Source organism: Cataglyphis hispanica, chromosome 22, assembly GCF_021464435.1.
Source record: "Cataglyphis hispanica isolate Lineage 1 chromosome 22, ULB_Chis1_1.0, whole genome shotgun sequence".
NCBI classification, from domain to species: Eukaryota; Metazoa; Arthropoda; class Insecta; order Hymenoptera; family Formicidae; genus Cataglyphis; species Cataglyphis hispanica.
In genome coordinates, this window is record NC_065975.1 from 3,458,876 (window position 1) to 3,478,441 (window position 19,566).

Consider the following 19,566-nt stretch of genomic DNA (forward strand, 5'->3'; position numbering starts at 1 on the left):
TTTTAATTGTTATCGACTCTTTTAACAGTGTTATTACAAGAGTAAAGAAGTTTCGCCCAATAAATTGTCCAGATTGATACGCCAACAGGCAGCAATAGATGAATCGATGCCACCCACAGGTCGTCGTGGCAGTCAGCCAACTTTATCACCGGATCCTGATGATGGCGGTACCAATTGTTGTTACAGTCGCTTTAGTTTTTCATATATTACATAAAATTTTATAAAATTCTACGTACTGTCTGCAATTGATCTCTCTTTGTATATATCTTATTTTATTTGTGTTTATATATCACACAATTTATTTAAAATAGAATCATTTCAATTATGACATTACGATTCTCTTGATTTTTAAATTATAATATCACGTCATTCTCTCGTTTACTTTATATAAAATAATATTTTATATCACATCAAGCTTTTCTTTTGAATAATAATTAAAAAAAAAAAAATTAAAGGTGAGAGATTTTTTTATAAACTATGAGATATATTAATAAAATATTAATTACATTAATAATATATTAATTTTATCGATACATTAATAATATATTAATTTTATCGATATATTTGAAGGTCGAAAAGCACGGAGAGACTCCTTGAGCCCGGATTCCGCTTCCTATCCACGACGTCGCGACTCAAGAAGTCATTTGAGTCCGGATAGAACCGTTGATAAAAGAGATATCAGTCCTATCAGGCAAAGAAAAGCTCGACTGAGAAGGCAATCCACTTCCATAGCTGGTCGGCCACCAAGGTACCTGTATTTTATTGATTTTCTAATATAAGTAGTGTAAGCACACTACTGATGATACATTTAATATCAATGTAAAATTAATTGTCAACATTTTAAATTCCAAAATATTTTATTTTTGATATTTATATCCAAGTGTCTTTTTGAAACATTATTAAACGTAATATATTTTATTAATATTTTTACAAATTATTTTTAAATTTATTTATACTCGTATAGTTTACAATATTTTTAAATTATAAGTATCTATAAAATTTCGAGTCACATTTTCATCGAGTAAACAAAATTTTAATATATTTATATTAATTTGTAACGTATTAAAATTTCTCCCATTTTATGTCGCAGATCACCGGACAGCTCTTCATGTTCGTCCAGGGATCCCAGTCCTTGCGCTCGCGCACCTAGTATCCAACATGCGCCAATAATACGACGACAATCCACCACCGAAGAGATTCTGATAGCGCGCGGTTTTCGACGGCAGAGTACCACCGAAGAGATGATACGATGCCGTAATTTTAGGCGACAAAGCTCGCAAAGCGACGACACGGTTCGCTCATCTCGATAAAATAATCGCGGCGATAAAATTCATCGCGAAATAAATATACAAAAATAATAAAGTTCCATCAAATAAACAAAAATTATGATTTTTTTTTTTAATTTGCGCCAATTCAAGAGCATTGAACAGATGTAATAAAAATTTTTACTTATTGTTATAAAAAGAATTTTATGAGACGAAATCTTTTTTTCATGATACAAATGTAGAAATAATATTTTTTTAAATTCTATTTTAAAAAAATTTGAAATTTTAAGGAAAGCAAGCTAAAGTTAACGAAACATAAAATACATTTTTTAATAAAATTTAATTATAAGAACTAGTTAAGAGTGTTAATATTTTTTATTTATATAATTAATGATTTGGCTTCTCGTTTCGTAGGTTCAGAGATATCGCGGACGAAGAGACAGTTCTGCTCAAATCACGGATGGCACCTTCGCAACGATGACAGTTGAAACGTCAAGCACATTTTTTGACAGCAGCACGCAGACTGGTGAGTGATTAAAAGATAAATATAAATTCGTCGTATATGGGAAATACACGTGAAAATATTGTAATATACGATACATTATGGCAAATTCCAGCGTGTGCCAAATTCATTCTTATCACATCTTTAACAGTAGAAATCTTTTAATGAGCTCCGTAAAGCTTCTAGTACAAGAGAAGTCTTGTAATATCGTAAATTTTCAGCGCTCTTAAGATATTCTGTTTTGCAACAGAATCTAGAAAGGAAATCTTAAAAGGAGAGATTAATATCTTTATAAAATAATATCAATAAACAAAGCGTGTCCCAGCGATTTATTCTTTGCAAATTTTATTTGATGTGTTTTATATATTGCATTTTGCGTATTTAATGAATGTAACCTAATTAAAAAAAAAACTATCTTATTGCAGTATTAAACCATATGAAGACATTTAATAAAAAAAAAATAAACAAAAACTAAAGCATAGAAAAAAGTTTTTATTATTTGCTGTAATATACTTTTCTTCCAATCTCAAAATAATTATATTGTATTGAGATTTCTATAGTTTTTTTTTTAATAATCATTACATAAATAAATCATAAATATCATTCAATAAATTATAAAATCTCTATTTTAAATAACTTGTCGAAAAAGGAATATAAGTAAAATTATTTCTTTTTTACGAAAGTATTTTTATGAAGTTACTTGAAATGTCATACTGCAGTAGTACGAATCAATGATATTTCTGGCCGCGGCGCGGACTTGATGGTATCACGGTTTTATTGGGTCAAAATTTTTTTTTCGATACAAAAATCTTTTCTAATTTTTTAAAGACAGTTTAAAATATTGTTTCCTCATTTATTATACGCCGTATAAAATATAACATATCCCATAATATCATAGAATCTGTGTCCGTAGAATCTGTCAAGGTCTCACATAATCATGGCATTTGGTCTCGTTGATCTAAATAGCCAGCTAATCCGAGTAGTTCGCTATCAAACGTTCCGCATCTCGAACGTTGCGCTAAATTCGCGCTCCTGTTATAGCGTGATGCGCGAGTGTCGCGGATAACCGGCGTCGCGACGCTCGAGGACGCAGGCGTCATTGTGGCCGGTTTAGTTCCTGCGAGATAACATTGGGTGCACCGTAGTCGATAGAGTGGAAAACAGAAAAGCAACCCTTGTGTGAGGTACTCTTCGTCTAAGGACGAGCGTGCGTGTGCACTCGTCGCGGCTCCGCCTCGTGCGCAAGGTGTCCTTATCACCGTAAGACGAGGGAAGTTAGAGTGGCCGCGAAGGAACGTCTCTTACATCGAAGTGAGAAATTGGAAAAAATTTGTCGTACTACGGGGACCAGTGTTTATCTCGGTCCTCTTCGAGGATCGACGATCGTATTCGGCCGAGGAAGGATCGCTCCTGAAGAGAGGACTCTCCGCGAACGAACTGCTCGTCCGATCCTTTGTGTTTTAATTGAAGGTGCGCGCGAACAAATTCTGCCCGTCCCGCTTTCACCTTTGTCTGTTTACTCGCATCGAAGAATCGATCCTAGGACGATCAAATGTCGGTGGCGAGCCACGCCGTCAGAGAGGTGCGCGGCCCTTCCTGCGGAAGGACGATACGATCGAGTTTGTCCATTAGAGGGATGAAAACACGTTGAAACGTGGGTGGTGGCTCCTCTTTCGATCGACGCATTGAAGTTTATCGACTGTTAAGATTTCCTTGTGAAACGAACAGGCCTCTTCTCTCTTCGATTCCCCGCGTATGTATACGTACATATATGTAATATATTTCACAAGCGCACAAATCCTGCGTTCACCCTCGCCGAGCGCACGATCAGGTGTTTTCCGTTGACAGGACGCAACCACTTGTGGCAGAGCCCGGCGAACGACTCTATATCGCTCGATATCGCTCCGACATCGCGCGATTTGGAAATCGGCCAACACGCGGCACGCGTCGTCAGGGAAACAGGACCTAACTCGTCCTGTCGTCTCGCGACCTGAAAGGTCCTTTCGTGACCTTCGAGGCGGCGGCGGACGTCTCCGGGTGTCCTTGACACGTTATGTCGATCGTTCGATAGTCACGCGCGAATGAATCGTGGTGTGCCGATGGTGTGTTTTTTTCTCTCTGTGAAGTTCGAATAAGAAGTTGGCGAGTGATGACGGCGAGGAGGATTCGTCCTAGCATTCAAGAACTCCTCATTCCTGTCAACGCGGTCATGACGCCGGAGACATTCGCGAAAGTGACGTTCCATAGGTATGATATAGGTATGATGTAGGACAGATCGATCGTATAAAATATATCTCGAACGTAGATCCTTATTCTTATTCCGCGATTTCATAAACAGTCATATATAAAAAGGTTTATCATGATTGTTTATCGACTTTTTTTGTTTAAAATTGATAATATATTTTCAAGTGATTATGGTGCTCTTCGAATAATTTATTTTATGCAATTTTTTACGCACCATATTTTTATAATTCATATTTATTTTCATAATTTATATCTACGAGCGGTTAGACTCTGTAGAATATATTTTTAATTATCTGATTTATATAAGGCGATTTAATATTGTTTCAGTTATTAATAAGATTTATCAAATGTAAAGTGTTCCAAAAAAATTCGCATCTGTCTAACTTAGAATAACTTTTTTTTAATGAAAAGATTTATCAATGGCTTCTTTTTCATAATCTTTCAAATTCAATATTATATTATATATTAAATTTTGTACCAAAATATTATATTTTATTTGACTCAGATATTTATATAGGAAGTAAACTTTTTCCATTTTTTAAACTGAATTTTAATGTAAAGTTTCCATATATGTATATTTGTCCAACTATAATAAAATTATGTGTAGTAAAATTATACATATAATACAATTATATATTTATGTAAACTGTAAATATTATTTATATGTATGTGTATAAATAAATATATATTAATATAATATATATATATATATATATATATATATATATATATGTATATATAACATATAATTATATCGTTATATATATATATATATATATATATATATATATATATAATTCGATATATATATAATTGTATTATATATATATATATATATATATATATATATATTATAATGTATAATATATAAATATATATATATAAATGTAATTATTTATACATATACATATAAATAATATTGACAGTTCATTATATAATACAAAAATATAATTTATAATATGTATAAAAGATTTGTTTTATTCGAGAATCAGTTAAATAACATAAATAAATGATACACGTATTAAATGTTAATAAGAAGATAGAGCGGAGCTTATCGCATGTCATATGACAATTACTAACGTGTCACGTTTAACGATACTTGAGATTAATAAGTCAATATGAATTATGCGTGCTAATTCGTGGTTAGTCGCCAATTTAGATTACGAATCCCGACGCACGGTATGTCAAATGTCAAAGTTAAATCTTGACAAATTTAGCTCATAACGTCGACTAAACGTAATTTACTTCAATGCAATTTACTTAAAATTTAATACGTTAATGAACGACCATGCATATATACGCGCACATTCATTATAATATATCTATAATTAAAATCGCGAGTTTTTAAGAGCACGATAATTCGACTTTATTTCGTTCCGCAGGATGTTACGTGGAATGATACTCTCTCAAGACACTCGATTACACTTATTCATAATATCGTCGTTCAATGCATCGACGATACAGACACATTGCGGAATTTATTGCGCCGCATTTAAATTCGAAATGGCAATTTCGCCGGCTTTATGGCGTGTTCGAGAGGTTGACACACAAGATAATTGTGTCCCTCGACGACATCGGGTGGTGATAAATATTTTCATCGCGAATTTTATGACAAACATGATCAGTTGAGTAGAGAAGCGCCCCTCGTTAGAACGCTTTTATCGCGTAGCCGTCGTTTAAGTTACGCGTCATTGAAGTTGCGCGCCCGCGCGCGCTTATGTCGGAATCAATTATAAAAATAATTCTTTCTAGCGTCGCTCGCGTTAATATTGCGCCTTTACCTTCCATTAATCTGCAGAGCGAGATTAAAATGTTGATTCGTTCGAAAACAGCGAAACCGAATTCCATTTCGCTAATTAAATCGCGGACGCTTTCATTTGCGACGGATATGTTGTAATACAAAGATTTCTTTTTGATACAGAGGATTGATTTGATTATTACAACCACAACGGATTTTAAACGCGCGGCTTTTCAACTCGGAAAGAGATTCGTGTCGGAACTGAATCCGAGGGGCGAATTATTTTTTGCAAACTTTGTTTCTCCGTCGTCGACGAAAGAAGGATCGTTACAAGAAACTTGACTTGACCTGGATGACCGGAAGTTGTTGTTCCTTACATCTCCTCGGCGACAACTTTTACATCACCTCGCATCTTGCTAGCGAGTTTTAAGATACATCGCTCGTTATTAATATCGGAAGAAAAATCTGTATAATTTGTGCGAATACTTTTGACACAGAAAGTTATTGAAGCTTATCTGTATCTCGTATATAAAAAGATTTATTTTCCGTCGCTGAGAGTCTGCAAAAGAAACGCTGAATATCTATACGGTCGTACAATTAACTAATTTGTCATGCTCGAAAGAGATTTTTGAAATAAACAATTAAATACTATTCATTAATAATAATGTAATTTACGATTGTCGAATATTTAATTAACGATAAACGCGTGACTACATCAACTGCGTTTATCTGCAATCAGTCCTTTTCTCGTACAGGTAATATTAAGTATGCATATTGGCGCGTGTACATTCACAGTGCGCTTTTAAATTAGCCAATCGAATGGTATCCATCGATAACGATTTAATTAGAGACAATTATCGAGTATACGCAGCGAAACGATAATAGAATTGCCATCAGTAGTTCACGATGTAGAATTAACTCCGTATACCGGCGCAAATAATTTTTAATAATTTTAAATTAAATGACCTTTGTACACTCAAAAGATTTAAATTATAAAAAAAATATTCGTTGTATAATATGTAGAAAATAATTCACACAAAGAGAGGGAGATAAATTATTCTTTGTCGTAGTACCATTTCTTTTACAAGATACAAAATAATAATTCCTTACTCGTATATCATTTTTTATTATACCTCGATATTTTTGCTGTTCCAAACAACAATTAGAATTTGTTTTACGCGAACTGCGATTTGCAATATTCATCAATCTGCTGTTTATTACATTCTCCGTCTTCTCTAATCTTCTTTCATGGCCGCTTTTTACTTTACCGCGCTGCCTTAATTATGTTTCTCTTATCTTCGAGACTCGCCGGCCGGTTGCTCGCGTAATTTAGTGGAATACGCTTTTCAGGACACCGCAGCTACGAACAAATCGTCCGTAATTTGAGCGCCAACGGGCAAATGTAATTTTCCAGATCGGTCTTGTCTCCTGGTCGCGCGACCATGCGTCCATTTCGAAATTGCTCTCTCGTGTGTTTTTTTGCCTTCGTGTTAAAGGAAGAAATAACAAGGTGAGACACCCGACTTTTACCATTGAGTACCACCACTTCTCCCTTCCGTTCATCTCATTTTAGGTTCTTTTTTGCCGTGCATCGAATGTTTCCCCTGAATGGTAGGATTAAATTTTCCCAGAGCATAAGTGTTTTTAAAAAAATAAGACAAGCATGGCGAAAATATTATAGTTACTGACAATAAGCAGTTTTTCATTGAAAAATATATAGATAAGATTATTTAAAAATATATAAAAATACTATTGTGACTGTTATAGATTCTAGCACGTAATTTAAATTTTATTCTTAAATATTCGTCTTCCTGTATTTTTTAAATTTTACCTAAAATTATGATAAAAAATTATGATAATAAATGCAAAGTACAAAAATGTTTTTGCGATCAGATTTTTATTGTCGAACCACAATTTATTCAAAATCATTGTATTTCTTTTAGATAAATTTTCCGTGATTTTATCCCTTCAATCTTTTTATTTATACATATTTTATTTCTGACACTGCTTTATGTTTCTGACATTGAGATATCGTAGTTGTCGCCTTTATCTCGCTTTTTGGGATTACTTGCGCGTAGCAGATAAATAGCCATTAAAATCTCGTGTGTGCCTTCTCATCGAGTAGCTAAATAAAAAGAAAAGACATTTCGGATGCCGGGTCACTTAGTTTCCTTCAAGCGCTTGTAGACGTGAGGCGAAACACAATAGGTCGTTGGCGCGAGCATCGAAGTGACGAAAGCATCGGCTGACGGCAAACGAATCGGCACGAAAAAAAAGGGACACATTACCGTGCGCTTCGAATGATGAAATTCAATTGAACGTTCGTTTTTAATCGCATTATTCCACGCCCGTTCGCCCTGTAACGCCGGCCGTGTAATAAGCTTTTAATCGAGAAATATTAATCGGCCGTGGCACGCGAGACGCTCGTGAAAAATTCCCGGGCTTATTGTATGCCAGCCGAACCCTCGCCAGGATTCGTCCCTTATCCATTCTTCAGCCTTCAACGACGAAGGGCGCTTTTATCGACGAACGCATTAACAATTAGGTTACTAATGTCTTCTCATATTCGATATATCGAGAGAGGAATAATAATAAGAATGAGAAACGACGTCGTTTATATTGTCATGATTATTGATAGCTGAAGTATATCTATTCAAGTTTCTTATAAAAAATCAGAAGAGCAAGGCTTGTAAAAAATGATTTTAAAAAAAACAGTATTTATTACTTAAAAATATTATATATCGATTCGTTCAATATATCATATGATATGGAAATCATATAATTATGATTTCTAATTTGCTTATTTAATGATAAATCGTTAACATCATATCTGTTGTAAACAATTCAATTTCATTTATTATTAATAGCTCATATTGTATTTTATTTGTTTCCACGATATGATTGCATAATCTCCTAATACTATATATATATATATATATATATATATATATATATATATACCTATCTATATTACATAATTAATTAACCGATTCGATGAGATTGATAATTCCGTGTTATCATTCTCTTATTAATAAGTATAAATGGTGTAACGTTTCGTGAAATAGGCAGGATATATAGGTACGGAAATATATCGTCGAATTTAGAAAAGGAAGGATAGCAGCGAATCGGAAAGTTGGAGGAGATGCTTGGGGGTGGATATTGCCGGCCGTAAATCCCATCTCGGTATCAATCGCGTCGCTGCACACTCTGTGCATGTGCGTTTATCAAGGATTTATTGAGCTCTAATCCATCCCGTAGCGCTCGCAACCAATCGCAAATCAATTATTCGTTTATTCCTATTGACGCGCGAAGGGTGCGGCACGCTCGCCGGATTAAAAGGGGAATTTCGATTGGCGCATACGAGCGCAAATAATCGGTATTTTGCTCACGACCCGCGTACATTGTGATTAAGGCACGTCACACACGCGCCACGCTCATTCTTCGCGATTTTACCTGAACGAGCGTATCTGTACGGATTACTCGAGAACTTGTCCTATAGTGACACAGATGTGTAATAGAGCTCTTTATATACGGGGGTGTTTCTAAATAAGTGCAAAAAATTTTACGAGATAATTTAGATTTTTTTTCTGAATTATAATTTTATATTGTTTTTCATTGCGTTCCATTTAATATAATTTTGTTTTGCTTGCTTTTTTTATTCTAAAATTCAGCTTCTCGTAACTTGAAACCTACGCCGTTTAGTACGCTGCTATGGATAATAATGTATTTTTTTTTTTTTTTTTGAAAACTATTGATTTTACGAAAAAATAAAGAAATTTCTAAAGGAAATCAAGCTTTCGAATATACTTTTAAATGATCACATTCTGGTCTGTTTAAAAGTTCTAATAAAAAATTGAATAGGAATTGAAATAATTTCATTCTCTTATAACGATACGGGAAGATTAAAAAAAATATTAATAAGTATCCTTTCTACCAGTGGAAAATGTCCATCAAATTTTATTTTTTTAACTTGTCCAAAATTTGAAGGAAAAAAAAAAATTAATTTTCACCTTTCCCTTTAAAGGAATGTAATTCCTCAGGAAAAAATATAGGAATATGTTTATATGAAAAATCCCCCTTAATTTTCGATAAAGAATCATCTCCTAAAATTTGTCGCATTTGTTTAGAAATACCCTGTACATAAATAATTTATATAATTTTTTATTTTCGATAGAATTAAACGTCTTCATAATTATGAAATTATTGTAGACTTAAATTTATGCGAAATTTTTTCTTAATGGTAATAAATTAATTATTGTCGAAATATGGACTGCAGATTTAAAAGTCCAGGTTCGGATGAAATCTAGTGGAAAAGAGCGAATGAGAGCGGCCTAATTTTTTTTTTCATCCGCGACGCGAGCTGCGGCAGAATCCCGGATGCAATAATTGCGCGAGATGTAATTATTATTTCCATCGATGGCGACCGCTGGTAATCGTCTCTCTTGCCGAAGGACTCCCGGGAATTTCATTGGTTTCGATAAATTCTGCCGGCCGACTGGCCGAGGCCGTGCTCTTCGGTCATCAATTTCCGGTCGACAAGATCGCGTTCATTGCTAAGGCCGAATTTACGCTTTTGGCGATCACTCCGGGATAAATCGTCCCAAGTGAATGAATCGGAAGTGAACTATCGACAAGTTGAGTTCACCGAAAGCTCTTCGTTCTCGATTCTTGAAAATTATTAGAATTAGTTAAGGAAAAATCAATTTTACCGGAAGCATATCTGTTATCAAAATTTAATATTTGATGATTCTGGAACCTGCATTGCGTTTGTATAATATAATCATAAATTATATGTTAAATATTCACATATAATAATTTAATGTAAATGTAATGTAAATGTAATATGGAATCTAATTCTTATTCTATAGAATTAACGATGAACATATTATTCCTTCATTTCTCAGAATAGATCATTATTTCTGCGGAATATAAGATGCTGAATACAGGATCTTCTTCTATTTCATTTTCAATAATTTATATCGAATAATCGTTGAAAATGGACTATGCAAATTTAATTTAATTCACAAGAACCACATATCAAAATTAAATAGAAATTAGAAAATTTATAAACGATATCATGCACCAACTAACGCCACACATAGCCCGGATTGAATCGAAAAAATTTGACATAATTGTTTTACGATGTGTTATTCTTAAATATTGTTCCTAATTATTTTACTAAATTCCACAAATAAAATAACTATTAGTACTTATTTTCTCTGTTTGAAACAATTGTAATGATTTAAATATATTTTAAATTATACTAAAAGAGAAAGAGAAAATAAATAATTAAAAAAAATTTATTTTAATTAATTTTAAAAAATATTTTTAATGGATCTTCACATTGATACAAAAAATTTTCTAAAAATTCCGACACATTTTTGCCTGAATTTTCAGATCTGGATGTTTAAGAAGAATTTCAGACAATTTGTCTTAATCATTAGAGTCGTTTTTTTAAATGTTAAAAAGTGTGTCTAAAAATTTAGATAATGTGTCTGCAAAAAAGCTGTATATTTTGTCTGAATTTTCAGTTTTTTTTTTTTTTATTACAATGTAAAATATAATATATAAAATCCTTGCGGTTCCTCTAAATTTCGCTAAATTTCACCAGAAGTTATTATTTTCGATATTTTTATTGGAGAGATCGACCTCAGATTGATTACAGAAGTCACAAATAAATCAAAACAAAGCGCGAGGAAAGCTGATACATCCTGTATGTATCATTGCAATTGAACTTATTCAACTGGAAAAGGTTAAAGTGTGTTAAGTACAAGTCTCATTAACTGTGTATTTAAATGCTGTTATTATAAATATCAAAGAACTTGATGTAAAAATATAAATGCCCGAAATAATTAACTCTATCATCTCAATATTCTTAACTTGCACAGCTTCCTCCTAATTTTATCTTAATATAAAATAATGAAGCTAATGTTACGAAACGCGCTGAAAGAATATTTCATATCGATCTCCTTCTTTGGTTTTCAACAATGAACGTTATTGCCTAAAGACGTAATATACGGAGTTAGTATAGACACAATTACATTACGAGCACTCGGCACGTGCTCGTAATTGCATTTTACATACGAATTAAGCGAGTCGCTTCAGCGACGAGACGACAAAACTCGTTCTCGGAGTTTACGTTAAATCCAACTTTCCCGATGTCGTGCTGACTTTGTGCGGCAAATATTTTTTTTATTAATCGCCACTCTAAAGCTGTAGGGTAACGAATAAAAACACCTGCTCCAAGCACGATGGCAAAGACGAGGGTCAAAACGTCAATAAAAATGAGCTATCGAGCCACCGCGAGCGAGTTTATGTTATGCTCCGCGATATTATATGCTCGTATTTTTTTCCTCCCCCTCCCTTGCCTCTTTCTCGAATAACATTCGAAAATTTCATTTGCGACGGATGCTCTACACGAAGGGCGTATGCGCGCGAGATTGCATTCGTCGACAGAAAGCCGGGAATAACGGGTCGGTAGGCAGCGAAGAATTAATTAATTAGGCGTGGCGAGATGCAATCTAACGTTCGCAGAAGTCCCAAGTCGTAAGATAATGCGCAAGATTGCCGCGACAAAAGTTTATCATAAATTAAAATTAAGGTGAGAGAGAGAGAGAGAGAGAGAGAGAGAGAGAGTGGAGATGAAAAGTCGGAAGTAAACATTAACTCACAAAATTACAAAGTTCCTTTTGTAATTGTAGATATGATTTCTTTTAATCTCTTCTATTTCTTTTTACACGATGCTATTCATTTATCTTGAGTAATTTATTCATACTCTCGCGAATTAAAAATTAAATTGAAATGATTTTTTTTTTTTTTCCTGAAATATTTATGTTGGCTTTCTCATATTTTCATTCCCGAAGCGCGAAGGAAACACGTTGCAGTTACCTATTTTCTCATGAAAGAAAAAGAGCCAGGGGAGGTTAAAGTACTGATAAAGGCTGCGTCAATATCAACGCGTTCGTGCGTGCATGCTATTATTTTCTTTCGTTACTAAAACCTGTTTGTAACAACAGACACGCAACTAAGGCTAACATAAGTATAAATATTCAAATATCTCCGGTGCAACAACAACTTTGCTCAATTTTATTCGTATTTAATACATTATTTTTATTTGTTTTGTTGTTTACTTTTCCAACTTTCAGCTATACCTCGTTTGATTTATAATCCGAAGTAGAAAAAGAATCATAATTCCTTCTTCTTCTCTCTCTCTCTCTCTCTCTCTCTCTCTCCAACGGGTTCATTCCACTTGACATTTTCTCATATGCTATTTTGCCGTGCAAGGAGTGTATAAATAAGAACACAATTATCTTGAATATAATATGATCGCAAATGAGAATTTAAAAAACAGCCACACGTGTAGACTCTTTTTTTCGCCTTTACTTTCCGAATCTTTACTCCAGATCGCGGTTAAACACACGTTTCTCGATGGCAAATTGCGTCTGTCAACATTCGATTTAACTGTTGCATATTTTAAGAGATTTGCATCGCGCTGCCTTTCGAGATAAAAAGCGAAACGTTATATATATATATATATATATATATATATATATATATATATATAAAATATATATATAATATATATAAATATAAAAAAAAATTATATATATAAAGAGTGTGTGTACATACCGCGCGTTTTCATGTTGAAAAATATATTTATCGCCACGTGCGTGAAATAATTGCGGATTAATCGACGTTTCCCGCAGTTACGCTTGCGGTCTCGCGTGATTTTATCTAGCCGATCCACGTTATAACGCGACGCGGTTTTGCTCTGTGTTTTTGGGAACTCCATCGCTTTAACTTGTTCAGTCTAATTTTTTACAACCGCTGAAATTTTTAATCTTATTGGACACTATAAAAAATTGACGTATGCTAATAATTCCACTATAATAATTAATATAAAAAGTTTGGCATTTACAATAACAAAATATGCAAAGCGTAAGATTTATTTTGATTCCTAAAATGTAGCGGAAAGAGAAAGAAAGCTAAAAAGAGAATACTTATATAATATTTATATGTAAAGCATATCAGATGGCGGCGTAAATTGAGTGTAGAAAGAATAACACTTTTTGTGTGTGTGTGTGTGTGTAAAGTAATATACCATCTAGCGTAATATCTTGTCATATCACGTGCTGCAGTTATGCCGCGAATAATTTCGCTCGTCATCCGGATATTTTGCACGAAATATATTACGGTCCGCGAAAACTTGAAAACGAGATTTTGTTAGCTACTTTATATTTCAGATTCATCGGTGTCTTTTAAACTTTTCTCAATTAATATTAATACATAAATATTATAACGTAATTTAGCGCGTTGCAAGCGCATTCAAAGTGATAATAGTTAGCGAAATTGATTTTGTACGTTAAATCGTATCGTTCGAAACGCATTTGATGCAATCTTTTTATGTATCTAATTTTAGATATTCTGCGACTAAAAAATAATCAAAATAAAACATAGCAAATTATAAATTATAATGCACGTAAGTAAAATATATGTATATGCAATAAAAAAAAAATATATATATATATGTATAATGTGTAAAAAAAATAGCATCCCTATTGCAATATTTTACTTAATTGCCCGAAAAAAATGAACGTAAGATCATATATGGCTAGCTATAATTTTATATAATCACATAAGTTCATTTTTTCTCGGAAGAAAAATATTGTGATAACATAAAAGAGGAAGAGTTATGGAAACAGTAAACTTTTATTTTTCCCCACATGTAATAACATGCAATATTTATATAGAAATATTATTATATTTCGGAAAATATTATTTCAATTAAAATTTTATCAAATTTGATTCTCACGCAAGTTTCTCATTTAAAACGAACATCTTGTGTGTACAAGAGCCTTACGATCTTAGATCGTCAAATTTCAATTAGTAGAAGGGAGAGTTCGCTATTTCTATTTAAGATACACATCGTCGTCATTAAAATATGTAATAACAACTTATGTGTTATATATATATATTCTATATAACTTTCTAACAACCGAAGTTAAACAATGAGAAGGCATATCTATGCTTCGTGTGCGGGCAGCGGCGGAAAGATTCTAGAATAATATATAGGGTATTCCGCGAGTGTCTACAATAGTTTTTAAAATGATCTTCCTAAAACAATTCTGACACAATATAATTTTTCATGGATGTAAGTTGGAATAAAAGGGATTGTGAATAATTTGGAAATTTATCGATTCTTTCATAGATTTTTCGGAAAGCGTATCATTTTAAACTTTGCTTTTGTAGATTTTGTTTATTTCTTATTAATTTTTTATCGCAAATATTTTTTGTTATTTAAAAATTATTTAGAAAAGTGACATTATTGCATAAATTATATTCTTGAATTTTTTGTGATACATTTCACTGAATTTTATTTCTGTATAGAATTTTTCTTTTTTTACATAATCTCAAGCTCTCAATATTTTCAGTTTTGTCAATTCTAGGATTAAAAGAGATGAGGAAAGAGAGAGAGAGAGAGAGGGACAGACAGAGAGAAAATAGAGGGGGAGAGAAGCCATTTATTAAATATTTTCTAACTTGAAATAATACTAATTCCGGGATTACGAGGCATCCTAAAGCATATATAAAGAAATTTAACAACATTTTGACATTTTGCCCGAGATTTCGACGCTTTAATAATATTGTGACAATGTAAAAGTTGGAATTCCAAAAATGCTGCTAATTAATATTGGACATTTTTATTATATATTTTTATTATGAGAGAAGTAAAATAAACAAAATTGAGTATTATTGCAATGTTGTGCAAAATGTCAACAGTAATTTTACGAGAATGAAAATTTTCATGCATGCAGAATAATTGATCATTATACGCGAAAAATATGCGTACAGATAGCTTCGTTTATTCATGTAATAGCACTTTTGTTTTTTTATATTTCAAGAGAAAGAGAGAGCGCCATAAAAAATATATTATTTCAGCGCACAAAATGTCCGACGACACAAATTTTCCTCGAGAATCTTCAGCTCTCTCTTTTAACGTATAGCAAGAAAATAACACTTTATTCCTCCACAAATCTTTACATCGTATTTTCACGTGTTTATATATTTGATTGTACCTAATCTCTTTTTACACTCCGTATCTCGTGTCTACAAATAAAATAGAGATTAAAATCCCTCTATTGTCTGAACGTTGCGAAACATTCTTTCCTCTTTACGTTAACATGTCGAGATGCCCCTAAATTATACAAGCCCTTATTTATATGCGTGCGTGCATATGTGCAATTACATGTCGCGACGGTCACGAATGCCTCGCCGGTTTGCTTCCTGATGAAACCAACCGACCGACCGATGCGGCGCCGCTTTTCTCTCGATATCAAAATTCCATGCCTGGTACGCGCTCGAACTCTTTATGACATCCGGTGTGTCGATGTGTGATATGGTGCGGTGTCACGAGAGCGACGACCACACCCCGATTCGGCTCAACACAACCTCGCAAAAGGGTAGTTAAGTAAGGACACGATAAAAGAGAGGGGCAGGAGGTGCGGAGATAGAAAAATAATGCAAACTGGGATGATAGACAAGTTCTCTCGGAGGTTTTAACGACGATAACGAGGATGAAGATATTACGTAATGCGTTGAGAAGATTTAGAACGAGGGATGCGAGAAACAGGAAAAAATCTGTCGAAATATATATAGGGGAACATAAATTAATTATTATAGCTTTTTAATATTTAAGTATTATTTTATAAATATAAATATTTATAATAAATATATGTTTACAATATTCATGCAAATAATGTGAACAAATAACGTGAACCTTGACTGGATTTTTTATCAAATGTAGAAGTCAAGTCAAGTATCACGTGAAAAATATCGCGAGTATCATTTTACTAAAAAAACGTGAATATTTCTAAACACATTCTTATATGTATATACTTTGAGACTTTCTCATATCTTGAGATTTTATAATAAATATCTGTCACACACACACACACACACACATTATACATTTCGACATGAAACTTAAAAATCTATCTCTGTGCTTATTGTTTCAAGAACCATCGCCGTTGTACGACAACAATCATTATCACGAGGAGTGCCTAAAATGTAACAGCTGCGGTCGGGATTTGACGGGACCCAATCAAAAGCGGGCAAGACGGTGAGTAAAATCGTTTCTTTATTTTTCATCCTCCATATCTATCTCATTACATTTCCATTTCACCGAGACTTTCGTCCATTAATGCAACTGCATTTCGAAAATATTCTGTATAAATGCTAACTTCTCTAAAAAATCTTGAGATGAATCTTTCTTTTTTTTTTTTCACGCCAAATTTTGGAAATATCTTCAATGTATTATTACTCTATTAACATTGTATAAAATTTCATAATATCGATCCATAATATAAGAAAATAATTCTTGTTCTGAAAATTGCCGAAAAAATGCTGAGTAATAAAAATTCGTGCCTTTACCATTTAAATTATCACTTATTATTAGTCGATTGATCATTTTTTATCTCCAGTCTGGTTTCACACAATGGAACCTGCATTTAGCATTACCTACAAAAGATGAACGTACAAAGAGTGGATTATCCTTTATATTTTACATTTAAAGTTGCTATTATTCGGGAAAAAAAAAACAATTAATGCGCAATAAAGTGCACATTTTTATCGCTCCTGGCGTCATTTTGGCAAACTGCAAGCTATCGCGAGCATTATTATAATTTTTTTTTTTTTTCGTTCGTTCTAAACGTGCGTCATTTATAAGCGTACATCATTAGATCCTGTCCGCTATTTGCTTTATGCCATTCCGCTCTACTCCCTACATCTCCATCTATATTTAAAAAAATTGAGCCGACGTATATGAAACGAGATCCACGACACGGACGGCCCCTGAATGACACTGAATTCTCAGGATATTTCAGTCTCGGAGGCTGGATGCCAACTGCTCGAGATATGCGCGATGAAATACTGCTCTCTCGATCTCTACATCTCTGCGTAGTCTCAGAGACGCTCGACATAAAAATGGACTAATAAATAAATATGTAATCGCTTGTATAATTTAAATTTTAAATTAGGATATACGATCCTATTTGTCGCTAATAATTTATCATCTCATGATGTTTAATGTATTCCTCTCATTCTCTTTGGTTTAAAAAGATTGAGAGAATATATAATTTTACAATATGAATTTTTTAAATGAAACAAACTGTCAATTATATACCTACAACTTTCTATAAGTCCTTTATATAAACTCAGCAATCAGCCGAAGAATTGTTGTGCAACTGTGCAACTTTTGAAACGCATCTCAATACACAAACCGAGATTCCGTTCACGATTTAACACTTTGTTCTCCGAGGTGAGAAAGGCGTCATTGGATCGCGCGACAGGGAAAGGCACTTTTTTCACCGTCTATACATCACGTCGCCGTCTGACTTTTACTACTTTTTCCCATACGCGACGAGCATAGAAATTACGTACGAGTCCGACAAACACGATGAACGATCGAGAGGCGAAATGACGCGGAATCGAGTGTTCGTCACTCGGCGAAATTCGATCTTCTCGATTAATCGAATCGCGGGGACATTCAACGAAACAAGCGTTCCGTTGGATGCCTCGCGGAAAGTCAATCTGATTTTGTTGTAGAGAACACGCGCGATAACGAATATCGCGCCTCCGCCGTATCCACCAAATTTAGATTTTTAAATCGAAACCTCGGCTAGCTATCGCGTTTCCCATTCGTTTCGTTTTCGTTTACACGTGTCACAGAGATCAGTCGATCGGAAAACTATCCCCCATCACGTAGCTCGATCGTGAGTCACGTGCGACGAGAGTGTACAATCAGTGACTTTAGCATGGGCCCTCCCCTCGGATAAAAGGACGAACGATATCGGATTGAAGATTCAGAAATCCACTTACGATTCGACGAGCGTTTACGAAGCGCGTTATCGTCGAGCTGTCGTTGTTAAAAAGGCCGGATCTTAGCGCGTTATAACATTATTCCTCGACGAAAGCTTTCTTCGGCGAAAATTCGCGCGCGTGCGAAAGAGAGATTATTGAAAAATAATTATTATTGCGAGCGGCAGGCCCCCTGGAAATAACGTGCGCAATCCTGTCAGATGCAAGCCTAATGGAATGGACATTTTAATGTGCCGTTATGCGCGACTACCGACGGCTTTACAACCCTTACTTACGCAAGTCGCTAATGCGTCACTGTATTATGCGAACGAGTCGAATTTCGCCGGAGAAAATATAAATAGAAATGTCATATAAATCTTAGATAATAATATTTTATATGATTTGCGGCCACGCTCGATTATTACTATTGCCTACTAAACTCGCCTAAATAACATTATGTATATATATATGTATTTTATATTATTATAAATTATAATTTATAATAATATAAATATAATAAAATAACATAAATATTAATTTTATTACTACTAAATATCATTGCATGAAAAATATATAAGTGAATAATTTAATTTCTTATACTTTCGTATTTATAAATTAGAGCTTTTTCAAAGAATAAATTAATATTTCCTTTTCTTTGTAAATGATTTATGCAAAATGTTAAAAAAAAATAACATAATTCGAAAAGACTGATATGATAAAAAAGAAAATTTATTACAAAAGTTAAAGAAATTGTAAAGTGTTCAAGGATATATTTATATATGGATTAGAAATATTGAGATATGGATGAACACGTTCCTGGGAAACTCGTGATTTTAATTGGTATTGCGTAAATCCGCGCGATAATAGCAAATGATAGAGAAGATAAGGGAGTCGGCGTATTCCAATAACGACCGCCGTCGAGACATGACGGGTTTTATCAAGTTAGAACTCCTATAAAACTT

The 19,566-nt window shown here is 33.5% G+C and overlaps 1 protein-coding gene across 2 annotated transcripts in view; it reads left to right on the forward strand.

Moving 5' to 3' along the window:
* The window catches only part of LOC126857719 (uncharacterized), a 136,538-nt gene that overhangs the window by 106,968 nt on the left and 10,004 nt on the right, over window positions 1–19,566 (forward strand). For both annotated transcript variants that reach the window (XM_050607414.1, XM_050607413.1), the window contains 5 exons: window positions 29–167; window positions 571–748; window positions 1,091–1,292; window positions 1,680–1,791; window positions 16,766–16,868. In XM_050607414.1, the coding sequence (XP_050463371.1) occupies window positions 29–167; window positions 571–748; window positions 1,091–1,292; window positions 1,680–1,791; window positions 16,766–16,868 (734 nt within the window). The remainder of the gene's footprint in view (window positions 1–28; window positions 168–570; window positions 749–1,090; window positions 1,293–1,679; window positions 1,792–16,765; window positions 16,869–19,566) is intronic.